General features: G+C 41.1%; 2 protein-coding genes and 1 pseudogene across 2 annotated transcripts; 2 read left to right on the top strand and 1 right to left on the bottom strand.

Annotated features, from left to right (window-relative positions):
* Positions 1–752: 752 nt before the first annotated feature.
* On the bottom strand, positions 753–2,787 carry LOC147950341 (uncharacterized protein At3g43530-like; annotated as a pseudogene).
* A 3,074-nt stretch (positions 2,788–5,861) lies between these two features.
* LOC147950340 (uncharacterized) lies at positions 5,862–11,169 on the top strand. Its single transcript, XM_087462196.1, has 2 exons — positions 5,862–8,952; positions 9,018–11,169. Exon 1 carries the CDS (start codon positions 7,783–7,785, stop codon positions 8,746–8,748), a length of 966 nt encoding a protein of 321 aa, XP_087318322.1. The 5' UTR covers positions 5,862–7,782; the 3' UTR covers positions 8,749–8,952; positions 9,018–11,169.
* A 75-nt stretch (positions 11,170–11,244) lies between these two features.
* Positions 11,245–13,407, top strand: LOC104702466 (vacuolar protein sorting-associated protein 32 homolog 1). The gene is made up of 8 exons (XM_010418322.2): positions 11,245–11,442; positions 11,680–11,795; positions 12,103–12,202; positions 12,339–12,424; positions 12,519–12,610; positions 12,708–12,822; positions 12,913–13,091; positions 13,182–13,407. The coding sequence occupies exons 2-7, from the start codon at positions 11,721–11,723 to the stop codon at positions 13,087–13,089; spliced, it is 645 nt and encodes a 214-aa protein (XP_010416624.2). The 5' UTR covers positions 11,245–11,442; positions 11,680–11,720; the 3' UTR covers positions 13,090–13,091; positions 13,182–13,407.
* Positions 13,408–13,424: the final 17 nt, after the last annotated feature.

Raw genomic sequence — 13,424 nt, 5'->3', positions numbered from 1 at the left:
CTCTTTCCTAGTTAGGGTTTGCGATTTCTGGGTCATCTCAAATCTTGAAATGAGCTACGATTCTGGAGCATCGAGGACCTCATGTGGCAATTCCTCTAATCGAGTAAGGTTTCCAGGCATCCAAAAAAAATGTCATTGTGGTTCGGCAGTAGTTGAGATAATCTCTCACTCGATCTCAAACCCTTGTCGTCGCTACTACCGTTGTGCGTATGCAGCACAAAGAAAGGTAAATATATTCTAATATTCGTTGATTATCTCTTACATTTATTTACCAATTTCTGTCTTATATGTAGCTTGTCAACGACACACATGTATCTAAATGGGTGGATGAGGCATTGGTGGATGAAGTACAACAATTAGATTTTCAAGTGGGTGTCCTCGAAGAAGAAGTTAGACAGCTGAAGATGGATAGGAGCAGAGATATGAAGAAAATTAAGCAGATCTGTTTTCTCGTTTTTTTTGGATGTCTTCTTGTAGTATGTCTCGGAAGATGGTACAACTAAGTAGAACTTGTTCTTGGAAGATGGTACAACTACGTAGTACTTTCTAATAGTACAACTAAGTAAAACTTGTTCTTTGTAATGGTATAACTAAGGATCGTTTGTCTGGTTCCATTTGACGATTGCCGGTAATTTGTCTTGTTCTTGTGTGTTATTTTGGGACCGTTATTTTGTCTGCTTAAACACACAAAGAGTTCACATACTGACTTTAACATTCCAACCAAGTTGTACTTAAAAACATAGAGTTGTACTTTAAAAAACAGAGTTGTACCTAGTTAAACATTCCGAGTACTTAACAAAAAACATAAAAACAACCAAAGAGTTCACATACTGACTCATACAAGATTACATGCTCCTTACTTTTTGGAGGGCTTCTGCCTTGTTATAATAGGACTCCGACTCCTTACGACAACGGAAGGTCTCGTCCCCTTCTTACTTATAATCTTCACCTTTGTACCAAGTTGTTCTCCACTGTCTCCTTCTCTTGTTCTTTTTTTTTTCTCTCGTATCTCACTGGATCCTTCTCCATTGGATCCTTCTCCACTGGATCCTTCTCCATTGGATCCTTCTCCATTGGATCCTTCTCCATTGGATCCTTCTCCATTGGATCCTTATCCACTGGATCCTTCTCCCTCTCGGCCTTCTCCTTCTCGGCCTTCTCCCTCTCGGCCTTCTCCTTCTCGGCCTTCTCCTTCTCCGCCTTCTCCTTTTCAGCCTCCTCCTTTTCGGCTTTCTCCCTCTCGGCCTTCTCCTTCTCGGCCTTCTCCTTCTCGGCCTTCTCCTTTTCAGCCTTCTCCTTCTCGGCCTTCTCCTTCTCGGCCTTCTCCTTCTCGGCCTTCTCCTTCTCGGCCTTCTCCCTCTCGGCCTTCTCCTTCTCGGCATCCTCCTCCTCTATAGCCTCATTTGCACCAACTCCGTCACACTCATTTGCACCAAATTCCTCGCTTGGAAAAACTCCTTCTCCATTTCTTTCCCAGTTCACATATGTTTCCACCGATTTGATCCTAGCATCCATGTCATCAAATTTTTCGTTGATTTCCTTAAACCCCTTCTTCACCAGATCTTCTAGCTGAATCAAGCTAGCTCTTAGCTGAATCAAGCTACCTCCTACCATATCATTCTCCGAATTCGCATCATCCTTAGCCACATCATTCGGATCCACATCATCCGGATCCACATTCTCAATCACCGGATTAGCCTCAAATGATCGGGCAGCCACATCTAGGTTGTGAAGCTCTTCAAACCAAATTGACTTGTCCTTTTCAATTAAACGTTTGCTCCAACCATCAGCAACTGGATCATCCGCATCATCCCAGCCACCATCCTCATCTATGATCATGGCTAAAAGGCGTGCCTCCCGAGGAGTTGGAGTTAACATACTATCAATCTCCTGTCAAAATAAACAAACATAACATACTATCAATCTCCTATCAACCAATGTTACATAAATAATGAATCTGATAAGTAATTTACATAAATAATGAATATGAATAACTAACCTTAGTTGTACCAAGTTGGTCATATATTTCTTTCAAAGAAAAACCTTTCTTCTTACTTGCTTTAAACTTCATCTTGCACATCCGAGGACAGTTACGGTGTGCATGTGAATCAGAAACGTCTTCTCGGAAGGTGTTCTTTAGCACAGGAATTGCTTCAAACGCAAGAAGCTACACACAACACAAGAACATTCAATGTTTAGTTGGATCCAGTTATACTAAGTTGTACATTTTGAAAACTAGTAATTACCTCCAAAGGAATGATGAAACTAGGAAAGACCCACTGTGGACCCACAACTCCATCAAAGTGTCCCATCAAATGAAAGATGTCTTTCATGTTCTCATCAAATGCCATTCGACCCCAAGGGAATGTTCTACACAAATCAAGATCATCCACAGCTCTACGAAAGAAAGGCTCCACAGAGGGTGCATTCTTTCCACCCTTTTTCTTCCTATGATGACGCTAGATAAAAAATACAGTACGGCCATCTTCAAACGATCCTCTGAAGGTTTTTTCATTGAAAGTAGCTTCGCTTTGACATCTCCATATTGTATTATTTGTCCACCTTTAAATTGCTTCCGAGCAAAATTTAAACTGCCCAAACCATCCTTGAATTTTGGATACTGATGGCAATATAACCCAGAAATGATTGCCATTTCTCTGAGAGAATACCGGATGGGAGTCCCATTAACAATGAACCAGCATTCATTTTTCTTCTCCAAATGCGCTGTGCGAAGCAACAACATCCACATACCCATCAACTTATGATTCGAATCCTTAGGCATATGGAAGAAATGCTTGAACTGTGGGTGCCCTAAGAACCATTCCAACTCCTCTTCCTTAAGATGACCGCCTAATAAGTTTTCCGCCTCTGAAATATAACACTTTCTAGACATTTTGAAAGGCTTCGTATACTGGGAGTAATCAAAGTACATACTCAAAGGTTGCATTACATCGGATTCATCCTCAGATTCCTGCAAGACACATATCTAGTTATACCAAGTTTTTCTAAGTTATACCTTTTCTAAGTTATACCAAGTTATACAGTTATACTTTTTAGAACGAATTCTTATACGGTTATACCAATATAGGGAGAGATACTTACCGATGAATCCTTATCATTTGACTTCTCAATTGAGTCCGTTTTATCGGAATCACGTTCTGATTAACCCTAATAAAAATAGATTTACAAAGAAACATCATCCATGCAAGGAGACCTAGAATGCGATCCCGAAACTTCTTGCAACTTAGGTTAACATGATCTCGCTTTTGTGATTTTCCCAAATTTTGATTCCTTGTTTATTATTCTTTTTGCCAAGGAGTCAAAAGTCATAAGCTCTACTAATGTATCCGCCAAACTTTTTCATTTTGATGATAGCAACAAAAAAAAAAGAACTTCAAAATGTTGAGTGCTTGAAAATGGGCCATGGATATGTAATAAAAACATACATGGGACAGTTTTGGTGTCTACGAGCTGGAACACGCAAACAAACAGCATAGAAAAAAAAAAAGCCTTCATCATTTTACCCAAAGAAATTATATAAATTCGATGTCACAAATTATTGTTTTTAAATAAAATTCATCAAGAAGAAGTTACTGAGATGTTAGTCTGTTACACAAATAATTAGATTCAGATAGGTGGGCTCTTATTGGGCATGTTAACTATTTCTAATTTAGCCCATGACGATTGGGTTGATAAACTTTTTCTCACATACAGTATAATGTTGTTCTTGAAGAATGTAACTTATGTACTAGTTTTCTGAGACTTTGAGATCCAAGTATCCAACAAAGGGACATTTTGAAAAATACAACGTTTTGTTTTTCGGAACTAACACATATATTTAGGAGACTTTTAAAAGAAAACTCTTACTACGAAGTAATAAAATAAAAAGGATGTAAACTTGAGTACTGGGAAAGCTTGGCACGGATTATTAGCAAAACATGGTGTTAACTATATGAACAACGTTTTTTCAAAAAAAAAAAACTATATGAACAACTTACTCAGTGTCTGATCTGATATACACAAATTACTCAGTTTCTGACAAAACAGAAACATAATATTCAAGTCGCCGCAAAATCGGTTCACCGACAACTTTTTAATATTCAGTTTCCTATAATATAGCAAGACTATGTAAACATTTTGACAATATAATACAAAGTTACAAACTATTTCAGTTGTTAAGATAAAGCACTTATTTGTTTTTATATTTTTAAAATTTTTAGTCTCTTCTAATTATATTTTTTCCCCCAACAAAATTTCGTATATTATTCCTATCTTTTTATTTTTGAGAATTTTTATAACTTCCCCATTTAATTATTCTCTAAACGATATATTTCTCGGCTCTTTCTCTCTTTAAAAAACTCTCCTCCTCTCTAAAAACAAAAACTCAGAATTGTTCGTTTGCCTCTCCAGTTTGCCTTTTCGGCGGCGGAGAGGGCATTCTCCTCTCTTTTACTTCTGTTGCTCCTTCCGACATCGTCATCTCCTCTGTAAGGTCGTCCTTCGTCTTCGGTTTGGTTACTCTCGCCGGTGGTTTCCGGTGAGCTCTCGGCGCGTGTGGCGGGGTCTCTTATGGTGGTGGTCGCTGGTGAAAGCTTGGTGATGATGCTTGAGGACGTCTTCACATCTATGGCTAGATCTGAAGGATCTGGTTTCGAGTCTCCGTGTGTCGATCTGTCTTTTTCGGCGGGTTTGTTGGCTTGAAGAGTAATGCGGAGCAGGGGGTTCTCCTTCGAGATCTCTGGTGGTCGTTTGGTGTTCAGGCACCAGATCTTGACCTTTTTCACTCCAGCTGAGGCAGTGCTTTGCGGGTTGGTTTGGTGTTGATTGTGAGGTAAGGTGGGTGGTGCTTCATGGAGGTTTTGGATCTGCAGAAAGTCAGCAGTGGTGGTGGGTTTCTTCTCCGGCAACAAAGGTGTGGTATTTTCTCCCATCTGATGTGACGGTGGCTTCGCTCTTTGGTTGGTCGAGAAGTTTCTGATCAAGTTGCATTTGGTCGCGGTAGAGCTTTCTCGGTGCTCATCCGCCAATCAAAGTTGTGGTTCACGGTGGAAGTCGGTGGGGGACAGAAGGGTTAAGTTGAGTAGTCACGGTGGTTAACCAAGGAGGTTGGCATCTTCTGGGCTCTCATGGATTTCGGGGTATGGAGGTTGGACTGAGCAACCATCCTTTGTTCACCGCTGCGATTCTTGCCTCCACCGGATCGGATTGAAGATTCCTTACCTGAAGGAAGCGGTGGTTGCAAGAGTTTGAAAAGGGGTGTTAGATCTGAGTGAGCATGTTGCTAGGAACAGGACATGACTTCGCAGAGCCTGGGATCAAATGCTTTTCAACTTGCTGAAAGACTTGTAGCATGTCAGGCGATTTCGCCGGAGAAAGAGTTCTGACAGATTGTGGTTGCTTTGTCAAGGGCTTCACTTTGGTGTTTCCGCCGCAACGCCGCTGGTCTTGCAGCCAATGGCTTTAAGGTTCGAGCGTCTGTCCTAGGGATTCAACATGATCAGATTACTTTTCCGACTACAGCAACGGCAAAAAAACATTGTTGTTTCTTCTTTTTGTAATTGTGTGGACCTATGTTATGTTTGTATCCAAAACCTAGCCCATATTTTTGGGAATACCGGTTTATAATATAAATATATCAATTAAAAAAAATTATTTTATAAACGTAAAAAAGATTATCAAATCATTTACGATAATTATACAGTACTATAAAAATCAAATATCAGAATCCTAAAACAAAAATAACTAACACCTTCAAAACAAAAACAAAAACAATACGAATCCGTTAAACTTATTAATTTTGAAAAGAATTTTTCGTAGAGATAATTACAAAAATATATATAAGGGTAGAAACTAGAATGAGTAGACCCACGTACTCATAAAACTCAAAACAAAACATAGGAAAAAGGCGTAAACCTAGATCTACAGTTCCTCACGCCGCCGTTAAGAATATTCTCCTTTCTCCCCCCTCTTTCATTTCTTCCATGGCTACTGTCACCTTAACCCCTCCTGATCCGCCGCCTTTACCGCAAGTAGACCCACCCCCTCCGACTCCCTCAGATCAATTGGATGGCACAATCCCTATACCACCTCCTACGGAACAAGCTTCACAGACTCTGATTTCAACTCCACCCGCTGCTGGATCGCCGGTCATAGCGGATACTAAGCTCACTTGGGCGGAGAGGTTCAACCAAAGTCTCCGCAACCTCAAAAAGCAGCACAACCAAATTTCACCGAGGACGGTACACCTCGTGTTCATGCCCCAGCTTCAGTCATCCTAAAATCCTCAGAAACATGGAAGGACTACATCGTCGCCCATTTCCACGGAAACCCTCCTCCACCAGGAAAAATTTTTGTGGATCTCAACCCGATTTGGGGAAAGAATGGTAGGATAAACATCAAAAGCCTCCCCAGTGGACTCGTACTCATTTTTATTCCATCGGAGCTCACTCGTAAATGGGTTTTGGAGGTGGGTGCTGGCAAGCAAGCAATTGTTTGTTCACAGTCACTCCCTGGACCCCAACAACAACTTTAACTCCACTCAAGCTTGTCTCGCTACCAATCTGGGTTATTCTTAAGAATGTACCCCCTCAGTTATACTCTCTCCCAGGACTCAGCACCATAGCCTCTAGAATTGGTGAGCCCCTCCACACCGAAAAGCATCAACTCCCTCCTTTATCCATTGATACAAGAATCAAGGTGGAGATCCTGCTAAGTAAGCCACTTCCGCAGTCCATACTAGTGGAGGATGGCGACGGTAATGAGCTTTGTGTGTGGGTCGAGTATCCACGTCTACCCCCCAAGTGTGATTTCTGCAGCTAATACGGGCATCTTTACCACCGATGCCCCACTGCACCAGTCATCGAAAGGAAGACACTTTCGTCTGACATTGCCTCCTCATCAAATCCTCCCCCTCCATCTAAAGGATCCCAACCTACGTGGCAAGTAAAAGGGCATCTAGTCGCTAGAATCCCTATTCCGGATCCGTCGGAGGATACACCGCTTCCCCCTGCAACCATAATAGTGTCTCCCAAGGAACTAGTTGTCGTGCCTCTCCCGACAGCCACCCACAATTACCTGGATTCCCCCACAACTAACTCTCCAGATAACTGGCAGGTTGTTCAACATCATTCCAACTCTCCTAAGACATCGAACGCGTGTAACCTTCACTCCCAGGGAACGGTTTCAACAGACATGAAGAATGGGATGAATCAATCCTCTGGTCCGGAATCGACCAGAGGCAAGGCTCATATCTCAGTTCCCCCTGCCATATCCAGGCCTCCTACTAGTCAAGCTCAATCACAGGCCAATAAAGCGCTACCAAAGAAGACAAGTGCTAAGTATTCAAAGCTCACTACTAGAGAACGTCAGCCTGTAAAAGGCCATTCTCATCTTCATCATCCTTGAAAGCTTTGCTTTCAATCTTCTATCCCTTTTTTGATGATGATGAAGATTTTTTGCTATAATATAAGGGGTCTGAACACATGTCTCCGGCAAGTAGAACTCAAGAGATGGGTTCAGGCTTCTAGACCTCTGTTAGGAGGTATTTTGGAAACCCATGTTCAACTGGAGAATGCAATTGCAATATTGACCAGAAATTTCCCAGGTTTGTGCTATGATTACAACTACTGCTCTACGGCTCAGAATGGGAGGATTTGGATAGTTTGGGATCCATCCATCAATGTTATCATCTACAAGAAAACTGATCAGCTTATCTCCTGCGGAGTTCTTGACACCTCGACGAATCTCTCCTTCTCAGTAACCTTTGTATACGCCAGGAACTGAATGATAGCTAGAAGAGAGCTTTGGCAATCCTTACAAGAACTTAATAGCTACGGTCCAGAACGAAATCATCCCTGGCTGATCCTAGGCGATTTTAATCAGATACTTAGGGCGGATGAGCACTATTCATTACTACCTTATCCTCTCCCAATACAAGGTATGACCGAATTCCAACACTGCATTGACTCATGTGAATTCCTGGAATTGGCAAGCAGAGGGTCGCATCACACTTGGTTCAACAGTCAGACTCACAACCCGATCACGAGGAAACTAGATAGAGTTCTGGTCAACGAAACATGGTTGAACACTTTCCCTCACTGGAATGCTCTCTTTGATGCTCCAGGAGGCTCTGACCACTGTCTTATTCTTGTTGAGACCGCAATATATGAAGAAAGGAGAAAGGTCCCTTTCAAGTTTTACTCCTTCTTCATCTCGCATCCCGAATATCTCGGACTAGTGGAGGCGGCGTGGAACTCACCTATATTGCCTGGGACTGGAATGTTCACATTATGCCAGAAACTCAAAGCTGTTAAGATGGCCTGCAAAACTTTAAACCGTACTCACTACAACAATATCCAAGCCAGATCATCGGAAGCAATGGAAGCATTACACGCTATACAGAATCAGCTCCTTTCATCACCGAGCTCAGCCCTGTTTGAGGAAGAAAAACTGGCTCGGAGCCAATGGCTAATCTTGTCTACTGCAGAGGAGACTTTCCTAAGGGAGAAGTCAAGGGTAAGATGGTGCACAGAAGGAGACTCAAACACTAGGTTCTTTCACAATTCTGTGAAGGATCATCAGGCAAAGAATATTATTAGATCACTGATTGATAATCAAGGAAAACGGATCATGGACAAGGAGACTCTCAAAAGCATGATTCTGGCTTACTACCAAAGGATGCTAGGAACAAGCGATGATTCAGTTTTGCCACTCACGGTGGAGGCAATCCGTGAACTACATCCATTCTGATGTAAGGAGGACATCACATCCTCACTCACTGCCATTCCAACTCCTGAGCTGATTACATCAACCCTCTACTCACTCCCCAGAAATAAAGCTCCAGGCCCCGATGGATTCACATTTGAGTTCTTCATACACTCTTGGGCACTTGTAGGGCCTACGGTCATTGAAGCTGTCTTAGAATTTTTCAAGACTTCAAAGTTACTGAAACAGGTAAACGCAACCATCCTCGCTTTCATTCCAAAGACTGTCACAGCTGAAAGGCTCACTGATTTCAGGCCGATCTCCTGCTGCAATACAATCTACAAAATCATCTCCAGAATCCTTGCCAACCGTCTAAAGTTATTCACCAGTCAGGCAGTACAACGCAATCAATCGGCATTCATACCAGGTAGACTCCTTTGTGAAAATGTCTTACTTGCAACTGAACTTGTAGCAGATTTCAACAAAGACGGTCCTGTTACTAGAGGTTGTCTTCAAATAGACCTTTCAAAGGCGTTCGACAATGTGGATTGGATCTTCCCCTCAAACATCCTAACGGCTTATAACCTACCTGCAACATTCATCAACTGGATAAAAGCCTGTTACATGACCCCATCCTACTCAATGGGCATCAATGGAGAGTTGATTGGTTACTTCCCCGGAAAGAAAGGGTTAAGGCAAGGTGACTCCAAGTCAGCCCCTCTGTTCACACTTGTCATTGATATATTGTCGAAACAACTTGATAAAGCGGCAATTTCGGGAAGTCTCCCACCACATCCTCTTTGTGCTAATCCTCTTATCACGCACCTAAGTTTCGCTGATGACATCCTAGTATTTTTTTATGGAAGTGAGGACTCCTTGGCTCAAATCCTGGACATCATCGCCCATTTCAAAGAAGCTTCAGGACTGGGAATCAACTTACAAAAAACTTGCTTATTCTTGGATGACAATAAGATGGCCAATCTTAGACAAATAGCGGATAGGCACAACCTCTCACATGGATCGCTGCCAATGCGCTATTTGGGGGTCCTGCTCATCACTCATAAGCTTGCTCCATCTGACTATCAGCCACTAATTGACAAGGTGAAAGGCCATATCAACTTCTGGACAAATAGACACTTATCTTTCGCTGGAAGGCTTCAACTGCTCCAGTCAGTAATCAACAGCACAATCAACTTCTGGACATCGATCTTCCTGCTACCAAACAAATGCATGGAGAAGCTAGAGCAAATCTGTGGATTATTTTTGTGGAATGGTACTGCGGACACTCCTCGGGGGGCAAAGGTATCCTGGGAAACGGTGTGTACTCCAAAATCTTCTGGGGGATTAGGCCTTAAGAGGCTAGTTGACTGGAATAAGATCTTTAGACTCAAGCTGATTTGGCTTCTCTACTCACAGGCAGGTTCCCTTTGGGTATCATGGGTCAAGCATCATCTTATAAAGGATAAGTGCTTCTGGTATGCTGACTTTCGAAACACAGGAAGCTGGCTTTGGAAGAGTCTGTGCAAGCTAAGAGCTCTGGCGAGACCCTTTATCCACTACAGTGTTTACTCGGGACAAGCTGGTCTATTCTGGCATGACATTTGGACGGGTCTTGGTCCTCTAATCGATATCCTTGGTGAAGCAGGTCCACGGGTCACACGTAGCTCCTTATTAGCAACTGTGAGTGAAGCGATTGCTAATGGTGAGTGGTCCATTCCCCGAGGCCGACATCCTTTAAACCAGCTTCTCAAAGCATGTCTCCAAGATCATGTTCCACCTTCTCCCGAAACAGGCAGTGATGTTTTCCACTGGAATCTAACACCTGACCAAACACAAGGATCCTTCTCCTCAATGCGAACCTGGAAGCATCTTCATCCGCCTGGACCTACTGTTCCCTGGTCATCCCAAGTTTGGTTTAAAGACAGAATTCCAAAAATGGCTTTTATGACTTGGCTTACTGCACAAGACCGATTAACTATGAGGGACAGATTAATCCGCTGGAGCATTCCCGTTCCTCTATTCTGCCTTCTCTGCCTGTCAGGTAATGAATCAAGGGATCACTTATACTTTGACTCGTTTGATGGTCTCATAGATTGGATTAAGTCTCCCACCACAAACAGGAGACTTAATTCAATCTGTAAAATGGTGTTTCAAGCCCTAGTATACTTCATCTGGAGGGAACGCAACTCAAGAATTCATACAACCTCTTGCCGAACAGAACTCCAACTGCAGAGGGAAATACAGCTAGCACTAAGGAGAAAACTCCTATCGTTGGATCGAAGACTAACACCTACTCAGCCGCCAACAACACTCCAAGAATCCTACCTATGCCTTTGGTTCACCCACTTCCAACCTCCTTAATTTTCATTCCCAATCGTAAAAAAGCATGTGTTGCTGTGTTTCAACTATCTATCAAATTAATCTCCTCTTGTAATGATGTACTTTGAAAAACTTTTTTAAATGAAATGGTACTCGTTATTAAAAAAAAGAAAAAAAAACTAGAATGAGAACGTATCAACGAATATCAAAAACAAAAATATCAACCAACAAGTAATAAAAATAAAATAATTAATAAATACAGGTAGGAGGAAGACATTGGTTACTTAAAGATTTTTTTAATTATTTTATACAAAATAAAAAAATAAAAATAAAAACTTGAATCAACGCCGTTTCTTGATCTTCTTCATCTTCCTCATCTCTCAATCAAGCAAAAAGCTTCTCATCTCAAATCCCATCAAGGTTTGTTTTCTTAATCAAAATTCGATTTAACAGCTTCAAATCATCAAAACCCTTAAATTCTATCCTCTCTTTCGATTGCAAATCCTTCACCTTTTTTACATCTTCGAGATCTAATTTCGAGATTGAGATTCCAATTTTTTTTGTTAGAATACAAAAGAAAAAAAAACCCTAATTTCGATTGATCAATTCATCCTTCAGGGTTAATCCTGACCATTCTTCCGATTTTTTTTTGGGCAGAGGATCGAGAGAGTTGTTATTTAATCAAACAAATCGTCACCATGTTTATGAATCGGCTATTTGGGAAACCTAAGCCGGAGGCTAATACTCTCCAGACGTTAGACAAGCTCAATGAGGTAACTATTACTCCCAAATTCCCTCCCTTTTTCCCGATTTTTTGACCATCTCAAACTCAAAACGTCAACACAAAAAAATTGCATTTTTATAAGTGGATTAGAGTATATAGTTCGAGGAACAAAGGTTACTTCTTTTTTTTTTTTTTTTTTTATTATGGTTGTGAATTGGGATTGTATTGTGTCTTATTGGGTACTCTCTGCAATTGTTATAAGCCAGTTTTGGTAGAGAAATATATATATTTCTGTTTAATTCTTCTTTCTTTCAGTGTGGTGATTATCTCAATTCCTAACCATTGTTCTTGCTTAGACCCTTGAGATGCTAGAGAAGAAGGAGGGTGTTCTTCTCAAGAAAGCTGCTGGAGAGGTTGAGAAAGCTAAGGAATTCTCCCGCGTTAAGAACAAACGCGGTTAGTCCCCCAACCCCAATAATTCTCGGTTCTGATCAAATTCATAATGAGAATCAGATTTTGGTTTTAGACATGTGTGTTTGCCTTCTCATTAGGTTGATTGTGTTTACCTTTTACTTGTGTTGTTATTGTGCAGCCGCGATACAATGTTTGAAAAGGAAGAGGTTATATGAGCAACAAGTTGAACAGCTTGGGAATTTCCAGCTCCGTATTCATGATCAAGTGAGCTTTTTTTTTTTTTTTTTTTTTTTATTGAAACGTTTTATGAATTTGAGACTATATAGTTAACTATATTTGGATTTATTTGTGTAAATAGATGATTATGTTAGAAGGTGCTAAAGCAACTACTGAGACTGTTGATGCTTTGAGGACCGGAGCTTCTGCCATGAAAGCTATGCAGAAAGCAACGTATGTCTTTACTTTACCTAGATTTTTTTTCTATTATTGAGCTAGATAAATTTTAGTAGCGACTAAGTGTGCGTGTTCAAACATTTTTGTTTTGCAGTAACATTGATGATGTTGACAAGACAATGGATGAGATCAACGAGCAAACTGAGAACATGAAACAGATCCAGGACGCATTGTCAGCTCCATTTGGATCTGCTGCTGATTTTGATGAGGTAACTTTCCATCATCATATATATACTCAACTAAAACACACAAAATCTGTTTCAGCTTTTTCTTAACTGTATTTTTATTGGCAATCACAGGATGAACTGGAAGCAGAACTTCAAGAACTAGAAGAGACGGAGCTAGAAGAGGCACTTCTTCAGCCTGTTCCAATCCATGTGCCTCAAGGTAAGCAACCTACTCGTCCTGCAGCTCAGAAGAAACCTACCGCTGAGGAAGATGAACTTGCTGCCATACAAGCTGAGATGGCTCTCTAAAGGTAACTTTCTCATATCATAAACAAACAAAACTAATTGATGAATTTCGTTATTTCATCGGATTGGTGAAACGGCTATTTTGTTTACTGCAGCTGAAGCTAAGCCTTGGGATATTTCGGTTGAAGTGGGGAGATTTGTGTGTGCATTATTATTTTAAACAGAAAGAAAGATGTTATGTATCACTGGTTAATCTCTTTGTTTTTTCTTTCTTTTTTTGGGCAAAAGTGTCGTTGTTTCTAACAACCGACATGTTGTCTGTTTTGTCAAGATGTGTCTAACAATTGTTTGCAATCCACTTTCCATGATGGTTCGTAGGTATTTTCTAGACCATGCTG

This window comes from Camelina sativa, chromosome 1 (assembly GCF_030686135.1).
Source record: "Camelina sativa cultivar CO46 ecotype springtype chromosome 1, ASM3068613v1".
Lineage (NCBI taxonomy): Eukaryota > Viridiplantae > Streptophyta > Magnoliopsida > Brassicales > Brassicaceae > Camelina > Camelina sativa.
Note: the sequence above shows the minus strand (reverse complement) of the source record. Positions and strands in the feature narration are given on the sequence as shown.

Coding starts and splice junctions, on each gene's coding strand:
- LOC147950340 (XM_087462196.1), top strand. CDS start 7,783: ATGATAGCTAGAAGAGAGCTTTGGCAATCCTTACAAGAACTTAATAGC.
- LOC104702466 (XM_010418322.2), top strand. CDS start 11,721: ATGTTTATGAATCGGCTATTTGGGAAACCTAAGCCGGAGGCTAATACT. Junction 12,425..12,518: donor AGCTCCGTATTCATGATCAA/GTGAGCTTTTTT, acceptor TTGTGTAAATAG/ATGATTATGTTAGAAGGTGC. Junction 12,611..12,707: donor AAAGCTATGCAGAAAGCAAC/GTATGTCTTTAC, acceptor TTTGTTTTGCAG/TAACATTGATGATGTTGACA.